This window comes from Scleropages formosus, chromosome 4, assembly GCF_900964775.1.
Source record: "Scleropages formosus chromosome 4, fSclFor1.1, whole genome shotgun sequence".
NCBI lineage: Eukaryota > Metazoa > Chordata > Actinopteri > Osteoglossiformes > Osteoglossidae > Scleropages > Scleropages formosus.
Genome location: NC_041809.1, coordinates 17,774,512 through 17,794,888, shown reverse-complemented (window position 1 = coordinate 17,794,888; position 20,377 = coordinate 17,774,512). Strand labels below are relative to the sequence as shown.

Genomic DNA, 20,377 nt, shown 5'->3' with positions numbered 1-20,377 from the left:
GGCCTCGTCATTAACGGGATGTAGCAGAAGGGCAGCTTCACCTTTCGCATCCATCGCTTGGCGCGGCCACAACACATCAGCGACCACCGCGCTCGCACACATCCAGCCATATGAGCACTCCGCACACTGCGGCATCTTTACATTCACGTTTTATCACTCGGCACCTACTTTTCTCCAAAGTGACATACAAGAGGCCACAGCTGGGGACAGCTGGTAGTGCAGTGGTGACAGCTACTGCCTTTGGACCCAAAGGTCGTGGGTTCGATCCCCACCTCCGGCTATACTATCCTTGAGCAAGGTACTTACCCCAAAATTGCTACAGTGAAATCACCCACCTGTATAAATCGGTAAATGATTGTAAGGATGTAATAATTGTGACCTTAACACTGCAAGTCGCTTTGGAGAAAAGTGTCAGCCAAATGAATAAATGTAAACGTAAGAGGCATTAAACGAAAGTGCAGAGCACCACCAGCAAAGCAGCTTGTCTGTACAAGCGCAACGCTTTACCCTTTACACCCTCACTAGTGCAACACCTTCGTTGCAAACCCTCCTGCACGGTGGTCTGAGTGAGCGACTGCTGCCATGAGCTCTTTTTCACTTCACTCTAGCCCACGTACCACGCTGTAACGCCCCGCAATTATTACTTGTTACATTCAGCGCTAGAGTCACAACTGATGGAGTCCACTGCATTGTGGGACTTCATTTCGGTTTAAGGGCATTAACCTCCAGAGCAGCCGAGCTAATCGTATGAACCCCCCACCCCCAAGTCCGGAACTTTTCATTTTAATACCTGAGCTAATAGCTGATTGTCCTCAGCAGAGTCGCATTAACATTACTGTGTGGTATTATGGGTAAAACAGCTAAAAACGATGGAAAACAAGGCAGTAACTCCGATGCGACGCTGCCCTACTGCTGCTGGACGCAGAAGACGTCGCACACCTGCCCCCCCGACCATCGTTCCCTCCGGCGGAGCAGGAAAACGCAAATAGAGAAACGTCCCACCAAACGAGAGCATTTCAGGCTGCCGGGACGCAAGCGGCGCAGCGCGGCGCAGCGTTTTACGAGCCATCCGCTGCCTCTTCATCCCCGACTGGAGCCATTCATTTTCCAGAACGCTCCCGGAGCGGTACCCACACAGCACCCACAGCGCCGACGCTATTAGCGCCAAACTGCCTACGCACCCCCCGCCCCGCACGGCTTTGAACCGCCCTCTCATCTTGCTCGAGGCATAAGAAATTACCAGAACAGGGAGGGGGGGGAATCATTACCACACCTCAACATCAGATTCATCTGCAAAGAGCGCAAAACAGCAGCGGCATTTTCACGGGGATCACCCATCTGTTGCACCCCAGCCCATCGGTTCCAAGAGCCCTTAGCCTGGAGGGTTTATAGTGACCCTGTAATGACCACAAGGGATTGTGGGAGAAGCAACAAAGAATAATAGGCCCTGTGACCCCAAGACCCTGGAGAAAGAGCAATTTCATACCCACTGCTTATTTTGCCATAAAAAGCACACAGTAGTCGTACGGAGGGTGCAGAGTGAGCCTTGTTTCCGTCAGCCAATAACAGCGAGCAGCACGGGTACACCGGGGGTCTCCTGCTCTTCCCCAACACACCACATCCCTAATAACGCCAGCCATTTTTAACGTTCGCAAGCAATAATGGCTCGACAGGTCTCACCCAAATGTACCCTTAGGAGGCTCCCTGCACGCCGCTCGAAGCCGCAGCCGCTGCTTGGTGCAGCCATGTGCTCAGGGCGTCTCAGCTGACCAGCAGGAGAGGCGATCACGTGCGCGACACCTCTGGAGGCGCAGCAGACATGCTCTCTCGACACCCTCTCCTCGAAACCCGAGGCGCGGCCGGAATAGCACGCCGACGCGTCCGGGCCAAAACTTTGCGGGAGCGGTTCGTTTCCCGGCGGCGGGTCGAAGGAGCCTTTAGCCGAAACGCACACGAAACGCTTGCCTGACATTTACGGAGTGTCCTTTTAAGGAGGACCTTCTGCCATGGGGGGTGCTCTTTTTAAAGCTCTTTGGAGCAGATGCCCGGTGACCTTTCTGCTTCATGTTTGGCAGCAGATGGAGCGCAAATAAGTGCAGGTTACAGCACATTCAATAGAAACGTGCTCTTAGCGAGCGAGATGAGCCCGCGGGGGGGGGAGCGCGACGTGGGGGCCACCGCCACACTGCCTTCCCTTCAGCATCTTCTCCAAGAATCCAGTAGCTGTCGTGAAATGACCACTGCTTGTGCTTTGAGCGTTTTTTTAGGCCACAGACCCTGTATTTTTAGAATTGTGTCTAGGGCAGCAGGTCACGCAGCGGTTAAGGAGCCACTGTCATCCACAGTACGCTCCGATGACAAAGAATGGGAGATATGCGCGTATCTAAGCTGCTTAGGATGCTCAGGATCAGGGTATCTTCTCGTAGAATAAACGATAGCTGCACAAGTCCCATGCGGTACAGCTCTCCACCACCGGATCTGTACGGAAAAGACACGAACGGCGGACCTCTCCCGCCCCCACCCTGACGGCTCCCTCGGCGCAGCGGGGCCGTGGAAACGAGCGCGGCTCCCGCCGGTGTCGGGCCACCAGGCGGCTTCCTGCACGCCGGCCGCCCGATGCGGGGTTCCAATTAGACGCGGCAACATCCCCGCTGACGCATTAACACTGCACATCAAACACTTGAGTAAGCGCGCTGGATGACGTTCCGGAACACTCTCTCGCTGCAGAGATGGCGAGAGCCGAGCAAGATGACTACGTGACGCCCAGCTGCAGCGTCTATCAATCTCCGCCGCCGTAAGTGCAGTATGCTGTATGCCCGACACATAATCCTTTACGACCGCGACCGCCGGTCGAGCATGAAAGATATTTATTCCGCAGCACAGAGAGAAACAGAGAACCCGTTACATAATTCCACACACAAACTGGGAGCGTATATAAAAACGTGCATCGGAACTTCAGTCCAGGTGAATGAAGCGCGAGTGTTCCCGGTACGTTCGTAACCGAGCTGACGCAGGAGGCACAAACGCGCGCTCTGAGGGTCACGAAAGGTCGCCGAAGTTTCCCTTGTCGTACCGCGGTTGCCTGTGGTAACTCGAACCGCTGCAGCACCCGGCAGCAGAGGGGTCGTTGACGCGCCACATCATTTACACACGTATGGAGGTCCGCTTCTGCGCAAGAAGCCTGAGGTTAAGCATGTTCCGATCGTATTATTTCACCAAAAACTAGTGTACGATCACACTGATTACAGGGACAACCCGTCGCGCCGTCTGAAGCGTGACCTTGAATCCCGTCGTTATAAATGACGGTCGGAGACAAAGCGCACAGTGATGAAGATGCTCCTAGTTGGGATGCAGTTAGGGGAGCAGCACTTCTGCCAGGAGACTACCGCCACGCAGCGCATCTTCCCTCGCATTTCTAACAGCTTCTTCGGAGCAGCAGCCCCATTAGCCCCATTTTTCCCCCTCCTCCGCACCCTTTCGCCACAAGTGCTTCCGGGGAAACGGAGACGGAGCCCTGAAGGCTGTCATCATTATACAAGCAGCTGTCTGGGTACAATGGCGACGGTAACAGGATGCTGGAGAATATGCAGGAAAAAAGCATCATGCAATATTGATACGTGCACATTTTCAAAGGCAGCGAGTCGGACCGCAATGTGGACAGCAGTGGAAGATGTGAAGGGAAGAAAGAAAAAAAAAGAAAAAAAAACGGAAAACAACCCACTCGTTCTTTCAGCTTTTCTCTAAAACCTTGGTCCTCGTGGGTGGAGGGTGGGGGAACGTCCGAGTCTGTCGGGGGATCGAGACCCGCACGCCACCCACAGCCAGGACGACGAGGGCCTTTCCCCTCGGACCTCGCGGAGCGGGGCGCCCACGCCACGCGACTCCCACCCGATGGCGCCGGTGACCTCAGAGCACAGAAGTGTTTTCTGCACTGCGTCACTGCCGAGAGGAGGGAAAGTCCATCTAAAAACAGCGCGCGGCGTAATGGAATGCGTGGTGAATTCAGTCCCCGTGTGGGAGGTCTCACAACACCGTGGACCTCACAGAACGTTACGTAATACGCTAATGACAACAGTTTCTTAAATATACTCACTTTTACATAGATGTTTTTTGCATTTGCTTTTTTATTCATCATTACAATCTCTGGATCGGTGGTGGGGGGGGGGGGTTGCAGCTAGCGCTGGTGCCTCGCACATTTCAGGTGGATGTAGGTTCGAATCCAGCCCGGTCCACGTGACTTAGGCTCTCGTTTTCATACCTTTCCTCCCAGAACGTGAACGCACGTTGAGCATGAATTGGTGACTATAAATTGAGAGAGCTTGCGTGCGTGTGCGTGTGTACACCCTGTGATGGACTCGCACCCTGTGATGGACTCGCATCCCATCCACTCCATCTAGCATCCTGTGTTTCCAGGATAGGATCGGCACATCTGCGGCCGTGCGATGTAAAAGCGGTTACTGATGACAGAGGGAGGGGTGGATGAGTCTCTGGGTGCTTTAACCGTACCCTTATATATTAGCTGTTCACTGTTGCCGGTGGGAGCTTTAGGTAAATTGCTACTGCTGCTGCCATATCAGTGTTGAGCTCCCACGGCACAAAATAAATACCTTGGACATTTTTTGTTTTTCTAAAGCGCATATTTTGCACTCCACACTATAAAACAAATCACTGGGGTTTTACTGGCCTATAAATAGACTGCCCCCCCCCCCCCCCCGAAAACACATCTGAAAGGAAAGTGATGGCCCTGCCTGGTGCAGATGATGGATCTGGACCACCACAAGACTGCTTTCTGCGCAGAAGTGAGGGCTACAAACCTTCTCCGGTTCGTATTGCGTAATCCCCTGGACCAGAGTGCCTGGAAACACAATCTCATGGAAGAAAAATGTGCTGTTCTATGTTTGCCGTGCGCATCGTCCGTGCCATCCAGCCAAAGTCTTAGCGGGGCTTAAAGAGCGATCAAGAGCGAGCGGTTAAAACCGAAGAAGGAAAAATCTTCCACTCCGGTTTGACTAGTTTTCAGTCTCTGGAGCGCAGCCCCAAAAGCCAGTTCCACATTTCCACATATTTTTCCTCTTACTTTGCCCACGAAGGACTCCGCGACAAACGAATCAGTAAACTCTGCGGTGACGGCATGAAGAACACCATGAGCCTTTTATCATATTAGCTTCATTAAGGGAACAATGCTTCTTTGGGGGAAAAGCGCTGAACTCTCAAACGCCAGTCCTCGGCGGTCTACACACGACAGAGCTCACAGAAGAGGCCAGAACAGCAGGCCTGGGACTGCAGAAACGGTCTCCACACCCACGGGTTGTGGTCTCAGGGTCAGGTGGGGTACGGCGCACAGATCAAGGCCCACGGGCCAAAAGGTGGCTCTCTTGGGGCCGACGCCTTGGAAACGGGATTCCCGTTCTGCGCTCAGCATCGCAGCTGGACCATAACACCCTTTTCTCCACTTCGGTTTAAGCGACCATAGACCGCAGGCATAGGACGCCGTGCCTGTCCATCCATCACGCGATCGAATGTGGCGTGGGGTATGGAAACAAAAAAAAAAAAAAAAAAAAAAAAAAGAACAAACATTGAAGGATGACAATCTTTTCCAGGGAAAGTTTCTTAAGCAGGTAACTTAGCAGAAACTTTGATCGAAATAAAGTGAAGCGCCGCACCTGAACGCAGCTGTCAGTCCATGGGGCTGAACCTTTAGCGCGGCTTTTGTCCACACATTCATTTATCCAACACCACTGTTCAAGGTGACTTACGTTTGGCAGAGTACTTTACGCTACTTACAATGATTTGTCCATTTACGCAGCTGAGCAATTTTTACTCACTTCATCGTACAAGTACCTTGTTCAGTCTGCGGTTCTACCCACCACGTTACCTACTGCACCACAAGTCTTCAAAAGGCAACATATTTATTCCCAAATTTTCACACAACACGAGACACATTGAAGGCAAAGATGGTCCACAAACAAGTCTCGCGAGTCTCTAATTTTATTCCAGTGCTGTCAATTATTGGGAAATTAACTCGTGCGGCGGTTGCCGATGACAGCGGGTCTCCATTCCAGCAAAGGCACAAGAGCGAACAGAACAACCGATGTCTCATCCATAACCTTTCAAAAGTTTCTCCGGGTGCCGCAAGATGATTTTTCCATTACGGAATCCAAAAATAGAAGCGCACTGTCAACCTGCAACACTTCAGAAGATAATGGAGAAGCATTTGCTTTAAAAGCGGCTGGAAAACAAGGCAGCGCGAAAACAATGAAATGGCAAAGCGGGCGGTGTGGATGGAAGGGGGCGCGCTGGGGTTGGGGGAAGCTGTCCGGTGGGGCGAGCGCACAGCTCTCGAAAGCGATCCGAGTCAGCTTCTGGAATTTTCCCATCACGCTGTCAAGTGAGAGCCATGGAAACACGGTGGTTTTGGATGTGCCCTGGAGACACACGGAGAGTCGGACTAATTGGCGGCACAGATACTCAGATAATCCGGCAGAGTTCAGGGCTCTTACAACTTGGAGCAACTTTCCATCCACAATTCCAGCCGTGGGCAATTGTTTCCGGAGCATTTTCTTTGCCGTAATAACATGTGTATGTGGTTTCCCTCCCTGCCTAGTAGAAATTCTTCACTGGCCAACTTAACACTGAGTTCCAAAACCTGCAGAAAGGAGAAACTGGTCTCATGGTGAAGAGGACGCTGGCAAGCTAGACTGTACTCCATTTTTACACCACTACAATTACAGACATTTCTGAGGATCAGGCAGAACTGCTGCATCGGCAGCCCTCGCCTGCAAACTCTGCCTCCGCAGGGACGAACTCTGCATTCCGGAACTAAAGGAAGTCCCACTGAACGTGCCGTTAGCAGGTACAACTTGAGTCATAGCTCTTCCTCCTGTGGTGAAGTAAGTGATTCATTCTGGCCAATTACCGTTCGCAGCATGTGGTCCTGGGTGCCGGGCGGCAGGAGCTGAAGTCCCGCAGACCTCAGGACAGCCAGGCCCCCAGAACCACGCACGCACGCACGCACACACACACACACACACACACACACACGGTGTGGGCTGCAGCACATCAGACGTGCTGAGATTGACACCATCTGCCAGATCAGAAGTTCCCGAACCCAAGACCAACAAGTAGCATAGTGCAAGTGACCGGAGGGGAGGCACGACAAGGATGCAGGATGTGTGAACACTACATTCCTGGAGCCCTGTCCCACCGAGAGCATGGGACAGTACCTAAGTGTTCACAGGGAAATGCTGGATGTCACCTTTGAGATTCTCAAGGGGGCATCATGCTGACCTGGACCTTTCTTCTCGAGAGAAGGGTCCTGAACTCCAAGTAGGAGTTGCTCCAGGGAGCGGATGGTATCCTCTCATTTTGGACTTTAACCACGCTGAACCAACACCCACTGGGACCATCACGGCAAGACCGAAGTTAAGTGACAGGTATCCAGTGGAGGTTAAGCGGAACGCCGCAAGTAAACATTCCACAACAGCGGCGGCGGAGTGCTTCACCACATCTCCTTCCAAAACAAGGCCTGGTGACTCTACCACATTTAGCAGCCGCACAAAGTGCCTCTCAGCCAGCCCGCCCCATCATCTTCAATGTAATATTGCATCGCAGATACTGTACACATTAATTTTTCAACAAGCTTTACAAAAAAAACATCCATCCAACAGGAGACATGGGGAGGGAATGAAATGGGCAAACAATAACAAATAAAAAATAACGGCTGCCTCGCAAGGGGTTACAGCGAGAGCAAAGAAGGTAGAAGCAAAAGCAGCAATTCCACCACCATCAGTCCTTTTATTTATACCGGTCACGGTATTAATATTTCGGCATTAATAAAAGCACTGGTGGTGGTGGAATTGCTGCTCTTGCTTCTACCTGCTTCGCTGTTCAAGACAATCTGCCCCCCTTTTTTTATTTAATCACTGTAATACACTTATTAAAAAAAATAAAAAGAGGGGCAGCTTGTCTCGCTTCCCGCCCCATGTGATAAAAAGCTTCCCACGGGAAGGCTAAGCGTGTGCCGTGTCGCTGTGAAAAGGTAACACACCTACATCACGCATCCTGGCAAGACACGCTGCTCCACAGAGGCTCAGTGTGAGAAGAGAGGGTGGGGGGGGGGGGGGCGTGTCCCTTTAATGTTTCAGCAACCACAATCCCCCCCCACAGCATGTGTGTATAACTCTGCTTTTTTGCTCCAACAACATCTGACAAGTTGTTACTACACTGGCAGAGCATCACACCCATTGTGAATGACTACTGTACCTGCAATATAATTATTATTATAACAATAACTGGTGCTGGATGTACGGAATAGGTGAGCTTGGAAGCACCTGCTGCGGTCCAGCAGCACACTAAAGATGGCTAGTAGTTCACGGTTTAACACTGTTAAGGGGACGGAGCGTCGGGCCCCAGAGCAGCAGCTGGACCAACTTTTGGGACAAGTTGATGGAGCAGGAGGAGGCGCTCGCTGTGGGGTCCTTCTTCTCCACTGCTGGAGAGCTTCACCGTGAGAATACTGATGGCAAGGAGGCGCGGACCTCGCGGAGCACAGGGGTGGTATTAAGGAGCAACGAAAAAGACAGCATCCATCGGCCACTTTCTGGAGGGAGAGGATGCTGAATAACGGCGGAAAATGACCGCGGATCGACCGGCGATGTACGCAGGGAGAGCACTGTCAGTGTCAGCCTCTCTCTCTCTCTCTCACTCACGCACACACACACACACACACACACACACACACACACACACACACACACACACTCGGCCCCCCGGGGTTCTTACCTTGGTTGTGACAATACACAGGCAGTCCATCCTGGGGAGAAGCGCTCAACCTCTGGCCGGATTCATCCCCGCGGACGCAGCGCGATGACAGCGAGTGGGTGGTTTGGTTGGTGGGGGGCGGTGGGGGTTGGTGGGGACGTTGAGCGGCTACCGAAGCACGAGGCGCGCGAGAGCGCTGCTGCGAACGGGCCCCTGCCGAGAACGGGCAGCGCGATCCTACAGCGCAGCCGACATGCCCTCCTGCCCCTCCCCCTCTTCCCCTCTTCCTCGGCCGGCCTCAAACTTGCGCTGCCTCGTCCGGCCTGGGAGCCGCCGACTTGCACGTTTCCCGCTGCCCTCGTCCCGCAGGCATGTCTCCCCGCTTCAGGCTGACGGCGATCGGCGCTAGAAGAGGAGGGGACGCGCAGGGGGCTGCGAGCGGGGCGGCGTCCCTGGGGGTGTGCGCGCGTGAACGGCGGCTGCGGCGGCGGCGGCTCCGCGCTCCCGGCCACAGCCTCGAACAGCCCGCCTCGCGGTGCCGGAGAAGGAAGAGCCAAACAGAGGGGGGGGAAGAAAAAAAAATGATATCCGCGCTTCCCCCGTTCCAGCCAACTTTCTTCTCCTGCCACCTCCTCCTCCTTCTGGCGCGCGAGCGATCGAACGAGCGCAAGCGCGTACGCGTACGTCCGCGCCCGTCCGTCCGTCCACTGGTTGGAGCCGGCGACGAGGCGTCCGTTAAAGTGGCGCGTGCGCCACGCACGAGTCGCCGCCGTGGGTGCGCGTGTCACGCGCCAGAGCGCTGCCCCACTGCACCCGGCCAGAACAAGAGGCGGGAGCCGCGCAGCATGGTGAATGGAGGGGAGACGAGGGGCGGCATTAAAAATCAGCGCACATCCACGCAAAGAACGTCAGAGTGGGTTTTTTTTTTTTTTTTTTTTTTGTTTTAAAGAAAAAGCCGCGCGCGCGCGGTAAAACATGACTGCCTTCTTCAACGCATCCCGCCGCTTTCAAGTGTACATCTCCCCCCGTTCACCCGGCAAACATGTCTCAGCTGCCCAGATTCCCACACTGAGGAGAAACCAGTTGCAGCTCTCAAAAAAAAAAAAATGGCACACTGCAACACTCTATATGGTGCACCTGAGATAATAATATTACATGAGTGAAAAATTATCGATATCGGTACCTCACTGTGGGTCACGGAGTCGGAGGTGCAGCGCCTCAGGAGCGCGTGTGAGACAGGGTCCACTCGAGTGGGTACCAGTCATTGCGGAGCAAGTAGCACAAACACCACAGTAAAAAGGACTTTAGCTTTGAAGGAACTAAATCGCAATTATAAATGCAACTGCAACGGTGACTCACGCTGGTTCGATAGCCATTGAACACGGTGTGTGTCAGTTAGAAAAGAGGTCTGACAATTCACCCTGGTCTAGAAATACGAGTCTGCAAAGCAACCTGAAGCAAATAACAGAGGCCCAAAAAGTCTCCCTGAATCATTCACAAAAACCGCACAGATTATTTCATATGTCAAGAGGAATAGTTTCAAAATAAGACATGGACAAACTGCATTGACCGAGAGGAGCAGTGGTCACAAGTTGAAGATCATCGAGAGGGATAGGCAGACATTTCACAGGATAGTTGCTAAATTCCAAAGAAGCACTGCCGTAAAAATTACCACAGAATTGAATCAGCGCCACCGTGAGCCAGTCTCAGCAAAAAATTTAATTCATGAGCTTCATAAAGCTGGAATCTATGGCAGGGCTGTCATTCGGAAACCTCTTGTATCCAAAGCAAATGCACAAAGATGCATAACATGGTGCAAGGAGCACAAAACCCAAACCCCTCAGAAATGGAAAGTAGAAATCTGGATTCATGAGTCATATTTCATCCTAGTTCCTATATCTGGAGGGGTTTACATTTGGAGGAACCCAAAGGCTACCTTCAACCCATATTGTCTGTTACCAAGATGGTGGGGGTCTGCAATGGTATGAGCAGCCACCTCATAGCAGTCATTAGGCTAACAATTGCTCTGCCTGGTTGTATAATGGGAGGCGCGGTGAGTTGAACCATGTTTTGCTCTCCGGTGGGGTTCGAGTCCCGCTTGGGGTGCCTTGCAACGGACTGGCATCCCGTCCTGGGTGTGTCCCCTCCCCCTCCAGCCTTACACCCTGTGTTGCTGAGTTAGGCTCCGGTTCCCCGCAACCCCGTATGGGACAAGCAGTTCAGACAGTGTGTGTGTGTGTGTGTGTGTGTGTGTGTGTGTGTGGGTTGTATAATGGACAAGGAACATGAGACCATTTTGAAGGACCAGGTGCACCCAATGGTGCAAAAACTGTTGCCTCATGGTGTTCCCATATTCCAGAATGAAAATGTCCCTCATGCACTGCTAAGCAAATTCAAGAGTGGTTTCAAGAAGACTAGAATGAAGTCAGATACCTCCCTAGCCACTATATGCAAAGATCATTGAACCTTTATGGGAATTTCTGGAGTGCAGAGTGCAAGGTATATTTCCACCTCTTTCATCCCTCAAAGAACTGAAAGCTTTTATTCTTGAACAAGTTTGCGATATCCCACCGCACACAGTTCAGGATTTGTATGACGGCCTTCTGAGAAGCATTAAAGCAGTTCTGAAGGTAAAGGGTGGCCTAACTCCTTACTAGGTCTTTAATATATTTATTTAAATAGTTTCTATTATTTTGTCCACCCAAAAACATGACTTTGGAAGGAAACCCATGCTAACATGGGAGAACATAAGAAGTAGACACAGAATGAGTGGAATCTGACCCCCCCAGACTGAACCCACAGCCCTCGAGTCCTGAGGAACCAAGTGCTGCCGACTGAGTCACCAAGTTGCACTATTACAATACATTATAACATTGTTCTATGTTATTTTTCTCTGAGCTGAGTGAAATGTATTTTCCCTTACAATCACTATTTTCTTTCAGCATACATTTTTATACATCAAGTTCCAAAAATTACTCTTTCTATAAGAGGCTATAATTCCATTCCAAGAAAAACCAAAGAGACTTCAAAATTAAGGAAAAGGCACAAACTCATAGAAATTCATATTCTTGTCTCAGACCGGGGGGGAGGGGAAAAAAAAAAAAAAAAAAAAACCTTTGCCAAAGATGACATTTAAAATGCAGCATCTTCTGGTCTCGCCTAGAGTGTTTTTGAGTGTCTTATGAGTATGTTCACATTCTACGTGCCGAGGGGCAGCAGCTCGCTGCACTCGAGTGTGTGGCGCGAGAAAACGCCGGAACACAGAGCACGGCAGCGCGTTCCCTGGGAGACAGGTACGGGGGAACAGGTCCGAGGTGAGAATGAGCACTCTGCTCCCACACACAGCAACGCCATTTACTAGCAGAACAGGGGAAGTGAAAAAGCTGGGGGGGGTGCAATTGTGTGTGTGACTGGGTGTGAATGTACTTGTATATGTGATGTCCAGGTGTGTGTGTGTGTGTGTGTGTGTCTGTGTGTGTACTTGGGGGGGGGTTTCCCTGTAAGTGTAAGGAAAGAAAATCTGCACACATACACACACAGAGTAGAACGTATTAAATGAAACCCACAGAGAATGCAGCTTTTTTCCGGGGGCGGGGGGGTAGGGGTGTTGCAGAAATCAATGCAGCCCATTCACTGTGGCACCTCAGTCAGCCAGCTGGAGCTCTGATGGCACCGAGCGGGGAATCGCTGTCAAACACACACATTACACTTCACCTTTTCAACACGCCCGGCAGCACCACGTGTGGACAGCGGCCACAGAAAGAGCCCCTGCTTCGCGCTCCCTCAAGCAGGAGGTCTTTTCCCGGCAACAAAACGTACAGCAGGAAAGGAGAGGATGTGGGGGGGGAACAAATCATGTTTATCCTCTTCTCATTACCAATCATTTATGGGCAAACCATCCGACCCCCTCACACACTCACACATAACCAGCCCTTTCCTCCTAAACTCTGACGTCTCGACCTGAGACCCATCTAGAGGAGCTGTCATCGAGGAGCAGCAGGCCACGGGAGAGGATCCAGAGGGGTGGCAGGTGAGCAGCCATTTACACGGCAGGCGGTGCCCCCCCCCCCAACCCACCCTGAAATATGTAAGCGACAGACCAACGAATCAAGATAATCAGGACAGAAACTGCTCACATCACATTACATGCACATGTTGTCAGTTCATTAAATCCAAATGTCAAATATTTATACAGCAGTCCTCACTCACTGACACACATTCATCTCCATCTGTCTTTTTTACTGTATTTTATATATTCCCACAGCATATTCTGTTTTAGTATGACAAAAGAAATAAGAAAACGTACGAGAGAACAATCAGCTTAATTATATAACTTTGGAAAGACACGACTAGATTATTCACACGGCGGAAAAGTACCGTAGTCACATCTAATACCTGGTTGAGGACCGAGGAACACAGTGTTGGATTAATTTAAAAAAAAAATGAAAAACGGAGCGGAGAAGGTGTGTGCGCGCCACCATCCGCTCTGAGCGAGACGCTGAGCGTACAGGAGTCGGGGGGAGCAGCGCACACCTCCGCTGGCGAGCGCGAGGCCAGCAGCCTGTGCGGCACCTGTTTACCTGCAGCCCGAGGAACGGCGCGTCCTGCGGCTGGAGCTCCTCACAGAACAGCACTCTTACGACCGACTTCATGAGAGGGGGACGAGTCATCGGCGGCGCGAGCACGCTGCTCTACCGAGACCTGGCAAGTGTGTAATCTTCTCAGCAGATGGCCTCCAGAGGCATTCTCGGATTGCATCTCAGGGCCGAGAGCGCTTTAACGTCCTTTGCTCGTCATGGGAGCAATTAAGGATTCCGGCGGAATGGGTATGGAGCGCAGGGACTGAGGGGCCGGGTTCGACCCTCTCCGGCGGCTGACCCGTTCTATGCCTTTCGGATGACCTTTGGTTCCGAGGGGGCTCCATCCGAATAGACCTCATTGCACATGCGTATGTGTATACACACACACACACACACACAGAGGAAACTGTTTTTTAAAACATTCGGGGTTCACCATTTCCTAACCCTAGGAATGGTGTGGTGGGAAGACCATTTCGCCACACAGCCATAAATAAGTGGGAAATTTGGTCAGAAATAAAAACTTGGGTTCCAACATATTTTCTGAGCCAAAATTACCCCCCGGGCAGAAACTCCGTTGAGACCTGGACCTAAACTCATTGATATTCACAATTCCATCTTCTGCACATTCATGATACCAGCAGGCCTCATTTAAAATAAACGATTTACATCCGCGGCTCTGTCTTCTGTGCAGCTGCGATATCAACAGGGTTCATTTACTATAAAAACATATGGGTTATACAGAAAGGTGATGGGGAATAATAAGCTGAGGATATTAATAGGGTTCATCTGGTTCGTTCCATTCGAGAAATTATTTCTGTAATCAAGCTATCGAGCATCATCATAGCCCAGAAGGACCGCCATATGATGGGCGACGTATTAATCTCATTCTGCCTGCGAGCCCTCGGATGTCGCCGCACTCTCTCCTCTGGGAGCTCTAATCTTATTTTCTCTGCTGAGCTCCTCATTGGCCGAGGACCACGCTAAGCTCTTCCTTCGACATCAACCGTCGCGGAAAAGCACAACAGAAAGCGGCCCGCCTCGAAACAGAGCAACCGCCTCGCCCCCTCCTCCGTCGAAGCACCGCCGCGCTGTCACCGCGCCCCGCACCGGCGGTGACGTCCCGCGCTCCTGCCAGTTGTGTCTCGTCTACCACGAATCCCTTCCCCGGGCCTCGTGGGGCCGCGCAAACGACACGCGGTCACGAGGGGGAAACGTCTTAAGAGGGACGTTCGCGCCAGTCAAATGCACGCGTGTATTTACGACCCATTTCCCTGACTCGGGGGCGGAGCGGAGGCCGGGTGCTCCGCGTTCGCGGACGGTGCCCTATAACTAGCAGTGCTGCAGCCTGTTGAGAGAGAAGCTGTTTGGCAAGGGAGCCGGGCTGTGTGGGCGAGATGTGACAATTACTGCTGGTGCCACTGCCTCGCAGTCAGGAGGACATGGAGGAGCGGGGTGGGGGGTGCAGTGCGGAAGACCCAAAGTTATATAAAGGCAGACGGCGGGTGTTGGGCCGCCGGGCAGCGATAAGCTCATACAGCTCCCCGCGCGTCCTCGGATTGCATCGGGAGCGCGACCACGCGCGGTCCGCACGCCGCCTCGAACCCGCGGCATGTCATTAATGCCCCTTCCGGTCCCTTCAGCAAACCCTCCTCCTACTGCTTGTAATTTCACCCTCTGTTGTTTCCTGCTCGAGTTCTTATTTTGGTCTCATTTCCTGTAATTATTTTTGCTCGCTGCTTCCTTTCCATTCGTCTCGCTGACTGCCGTATCGCTGGAGACCGGCCCGCTTCCTCGTGGACGAGCGTCGTCGCGGCATCGGCCCCGTCCCTCGCGACCGCATTAAAACCCCCCCCGCTCGCTTGCCGCGCGTCACTGGACCGCGCTCGTACCCGGGACCCTTCTCGCCAGGCGCAGCATTTGATCTTTCGTGTTTGCCCGGCCAATCCTGGAGCGGCTAATGCCGTTAAAGCTGGGTTATTGCCCGTGGGCCGGGACCTTCATCGACAACAAAAGCCTTCATACAAGTTATAATCTCGAGGAAGGCCGAGCGCACCGCCGGCTGTCCTCAATTTAATCAACTGAAATAAACTGCATTTGACAGGCTAAAAATACCGGTGCGCTGCACAACCCAGGGCGCTCTTTCTTAGCGTGTGGCACCCTCTAGAGGCAGGGCAAGACGGAAGCCGAACTCCACGGGTGACATTTCGTAGGACGGCATCGCAAGCTGCCGGAAACCCGCTCGCGGCCGACAATTAAGAACAAAGCGGACGTCCATTCCTCAGCCACCAACAAAGGGCTGCAGAAGCGATTCGAAGGGCACGCAGCTGTGCGAACACTTATGAAACGAACAAAGCAATGCAACAGTTCCCACTGTAATAGAAAGTGCAGCGTGTTGCCCTCCAAAAAAGCCAACAGCTGGACTGAAGCCTCAGGCTGCACACATCTCTGCTGGCAGGGCTATGACTTCATAGTATAGTTTAGAGATGCTTCATCACTCCCCCCATCCCAGTACTTGTAGATACTTTTAGTTAGAGTGTGAGTAATCCGCACATGAAACGCACCACCCTGTACACGGTGAGTAATACATTTATATTCCTTTTCGATCCCCGAATACGAACTGCCCGTGCAAAGACCGACAATTCAAAGGGGCACTAAGGAGCTGCTCATTTATAGTCGCCAGCCACACTTCGCCGATTCACGCCGAACAATCGCGCGACCGCGTCGAAGGCATCAGACGTTACGCCGTGGTACGCTCTCTGGTTGCGAGGGGCCTCCGGGGAACAGGCGTCGCAACTACGGCGTCGAACACCCGGGGACCCGTTCCGGTCTCCGGCTCGAAGCACCCCAGGCAGGGTTCGCGCCGCCAAAAGCATTCCCCACCGATGAAGGCTGCACCCCTTGCGTCCGATAAAACGAAGAACAAGCGCCACACCGATAAAACAATGAATATAACAGACGACGCCGTATTCCTTCTGACCGACGAAGGACTCGTCGCCTCCGATCTCTGGATCGGAAACGCTGTCGGCGGAGGCTCCGCATGTCAAGCAGGGCGAACCGGAGCGTAAGTGCAGGCCGCACGGAGTGCTCGGTGCTGCGAGGGGCACCCTGGGGGGCGGGCACCCACGCTCCGGGACTACCCTCATGTCCCCTGTCGCCCACAGCACAGAGAAGAGGGGGAAACGCACCTCAGTGACGCCGCCCTCTGCTGGCCGCTGTCCATCCTGCTGGCCGCCGCTCGCGTCTCCTGGCTGCAAAGGAAGCCAAAAATCAGAGACGCAGGAGTGAACCTAAAAGCATCCTTTTTAAGCTCCTTTTCCTTAACACATTGTTCCAGGATTTCCCTCTGTACACGGATGTCAAACAAGATCTTGAGCTGGATCCTTGTACATAGTGAGAGCCCTGCTTATGAACTTCCAAGTAATTAACGTTTTGCTTTTACGTTTTTTTTTCTTTAGATCGGACCAATTAAATATTTTACAGTGTGGTACACTTTACTACTACTGCTCATAAATCCTTCTGTGGTCGCTGTAGAAATCTGACAGTTTTTGTAAATGTTTGGTTCACAGTAACATTGCCAAGATTTGTACCTTTGAAGTGTTCCATTTTAAGCACAATGTGCATTAAAAATCAATTACTACATTTTTTCTAAAACGTATTTTTATTTATTTATTGCATCGCCAGGTGATGAAATTTTTTTTGAGAAGTACACACACACACACACTTTCAGAACCGCTTGTCCCTTATGGGGTCACGGGGAACCGGAGCCTACCCGGCAACACAGGGCGTAAGGCCGGAGGGGGAAGGGGACACACCCAGGACGGGACGCCAGTCCGCCGCAAGGCACCCCAAGCAGGACTCGAACCCCAGACCCACCGGAGAGCAGGACTGCAGTCCAATCCACTGCGCCACCGCACCCCCTTTTTGAGAAGTATTTAGTATTTATTTTTCATAAAGGCAGTATACCATTTGGGGGGTGCAGTGGCACAGCGGGTTGCACCGGGTCCTGCTCTCCAATGGGTCTGGATTTCGAGTCCCGCTTGGGGTACCTTGTGATGGAGTGGTGTCCTGTCCTGGGTGTGTCCCCTCCCCCTCCAGCCTTGCGCCCTGTGTTGCTGGGGTTAGGCTCCGGCTCCCCGCGACCCCGTATGGGACAAGTGGTTCGTATGTATGTGTGTGTGTGTGTGTGTGTGTGTGTGTGTGTGTATACCATTCAAATCACATACAAACGCTTCACCCAATGTGCCAAAAGACAGTGATCAAAATAGTAAGAACTGCTTAAGTCTGTCAACATCCTGCTCTAGTTCCAGCCAGTGTTTTTCACTGTGCTTCCTTACTTTAGAGGTCACAAGTACCTAGTCAGGGGACACTAAACACAGAGCCTGGTCTCTATGAGCTGCTCAGCGGGAGAGAAATAGAGCTCACTGCACTGATCCCATCCAAAACAGGGAGCTGTCATGTTGCTGATATTTATATTTACATTTATTCATTTAGCAGATGCTTTTCTCAAAAAAAAAAAAAAAAAAAAAAAACTCTGAATAAATTTAGAATACATCCCAGAGTAAACTAAAGCACATTTTACAAAGACAGAGAGATACAGACATGTGATTCTTAAAGCACCAGTGACCCTAATCAGAATAAGTGGTTCTTGATAATGAGTGAATGAATGAATGAATGCTCAAAGCACAGTCACTTAGTCCAACACCCCTGTTTTTGTCTCATGAGCAGCTGCATACAGAACTAGAAGACAGAAGTGATACTGAATGGGTGAGAAGCCCTCTGTTCCACCCTGTATCACATTCAACTAAGAAACTTCTGTGTAAAAAAAACTCCTGCTCCCAATTAAGTTCATAAGCAGGGTCTCCACGGTACAAACAAACCAATTTTAAAACGCTACTGCTACATCTGCTCCAGTTTAAAATATGAGACTCATCACTTTTTCCATGGAATATTTAATGTGGCAGCACGGTGGCACAGCGAGTAGTGCTGCTGTCTCAGTGCCTGGGTAGTGCGAGAGGACATGGGTTCGATCCCTGCTCAGTCTGTGTGGAGTTTGCATGTTCTCCCCATGTCTGTGTGGGTTTTCTCTGGGTGCTCTGGTTTCCTCCCACAGTCCAAAGACATGCTGCTCAGGTTCACCCATACTGTTTGTGAGTGACAGAGAGAGCAAGTGGGTTCCACTGATGTATGGATGAGCGACCCTTTGTAAGCAGTGTACGTCATCTTGGTGAATAAGGTGCATGGGCTGATAACACTACATAGGAAGTTGCTTTGGAGAAAAGTGTCTGCTAAATAAATAAATGTAATGTGAACCCACTACAATGCTGCAGATGAACAGTGCGCTGCTAAAAGCCTCATCTTGTATAAATTTAACTGACATTTTGGGAGATCTTTGCCCAGATCGCTCAATGCTACATAATTCCAAAGTGTGATACTATGCAAGACAAATATTAAGTGCTCCCGACTGGGATTATGAGATGCCAAGAGCCAAAGAGCAGAGTGCCACGCTGGAGAGTAGCTCACCTGGTTCCCAGCCTCGCACCACTTCACACACACTCATGTAAGATGATCCCTCTGTGCCACTACTGACACATCAACCTGCTCTCCACCTGTATATATAGTGATGCAAAGCGACAGCTCGGAATCTAGCAGCAGCTCGGCTCACGTTGTCACCGTTCGTTTTATTTTCCTGCAGTCTGCGTCTTGTTTTTAACCTTGGGGGAGAATTAAAACAGAAGGCACAAAAAAGCCACAAAAAAAAAAAAGTCTTGCTGCTTGATAATCGGATTACTCCCACACAGCAGTGCGCGTACGGTTTGTGTGAGCAGTCGGATACACACACACACACACACACAATATGCACTGCAAATGACCAGCAGCTGATGTCACTTTAAACCTTTTCAGCAAATGAAAGAAGATGAATTGAAAAAGGCTATCATCAACCAGGAGACCTTTTCAACTAAGAAAATTAAAATATTTTTGCAAAAGCTGGAAATTAGTAATTAGTACATTACATTAAAAAATGTACAATCCCAGTTCCAAAAAAGCTGCAATAATATGGAAAATGCTAATAAAAACAAAAAGCAGTGATTTACACTGCTTGAAGACAAGTCATTTACACTGACTTGTATTCAAACAAAAGCAGTGTATAGACATGGTATTTTTTATGTTTTACCACATCAGCTGCATTGTTTTTTGGACATATACGTTCATTCTGAAATTTGATGCCTGCAACATATCCAAAAAAACGTTGGGAAAGTTGAGCGGTTACCGCTGCGCAACATCACCACGTCTCTTAGTAACACTTATGAAGCGTTTGGACAGTGAAGACGCAGTCGGTGAAGTTTTAGAAAGGGAATTTTCCGCCATTCATTCATCATCATGATCCACAGGTCTCCAGCTGCGCAACTGTACAGGGCCATTATCGTCATATTTTGTGCTTCATAATGCGCCACGCATTCTCAAACGGACGCAGGTCAGGACTGCGGGCAGGCCACTCTAGTACCCGCACTCTCCGTTTACACAGCGATCCACTTGTAATCCGGCTGAGAATAAACGTTTATCTTCAAAAAACGACATATAGTTGTCTTTGTACTGCATATTTTTTGTAAATCTTTTGGTATTATTTATATTCCAGATATATTGTGTATTATGTATATCGTCGCCAGACTCTGGCCTGTGTACCACAGGGTCCTGTATTTGCACTGTATTGTGCTCTCCGGTGGATCTGGGGTTCGAGTCCCGCTTGGGGTGCCTTGTTATGGACTGGCATCCCGTCCTGGGTGCGTCCCCTCCCCATCCAGCCTTTCGCCCCATGTTGCCGGGTTACGCTCCGGCTCCCAGCGACCCCCTATGGGACAAGCAGTTTCAGATGGTGTGTGTGTGTGTGTGTGTGTGTGTGTGTGTGTGTGTGTGCGTGCGTGTGTGCGCGCGCACTGTACAGTATGTCCTATGTGGCACAGAGGTCCAAGAGAAACAAAATTTTGTTCCCCTGTATGTGTGACTCACCTATAGTGGAATGGCAATAGAGGTGACTTTGA

At 51.1% G+C, this 20,377-nt stretch overlaps 1 protein-coding gene across 4 annotated transcripts in view; it reads right to left on the bottom strand.

The window, feature by feature from the left end:
* dlg2 (discs, large homolog 2 (Drosophila)) overlaps positions 1–20,377 on the bottom strand; it is a 238,858-nt gene that overhangs the window by 189,686 nt on the left and 28,795 nt on the right. For 2 of the 4 annotated variants that reach the window (XM_018755316.2, XM_018755317.2), the window contains exon 4: positions 16,526–16,588. In XM_018755316.2, the coding sequence (XP_018610832.1) occupies positions 16,526–16,588 (63 nt within the window). Of the gene's footprint in view, positions 1–4,814; positions 4,855–8,781; positions 9,584–16,525; positions 16,589–20,377 lie in introns of those variants that run through there. The other 2 variants (XM_018755319.2, XM_018755323.1) reach the window with 2 other exon arrangements.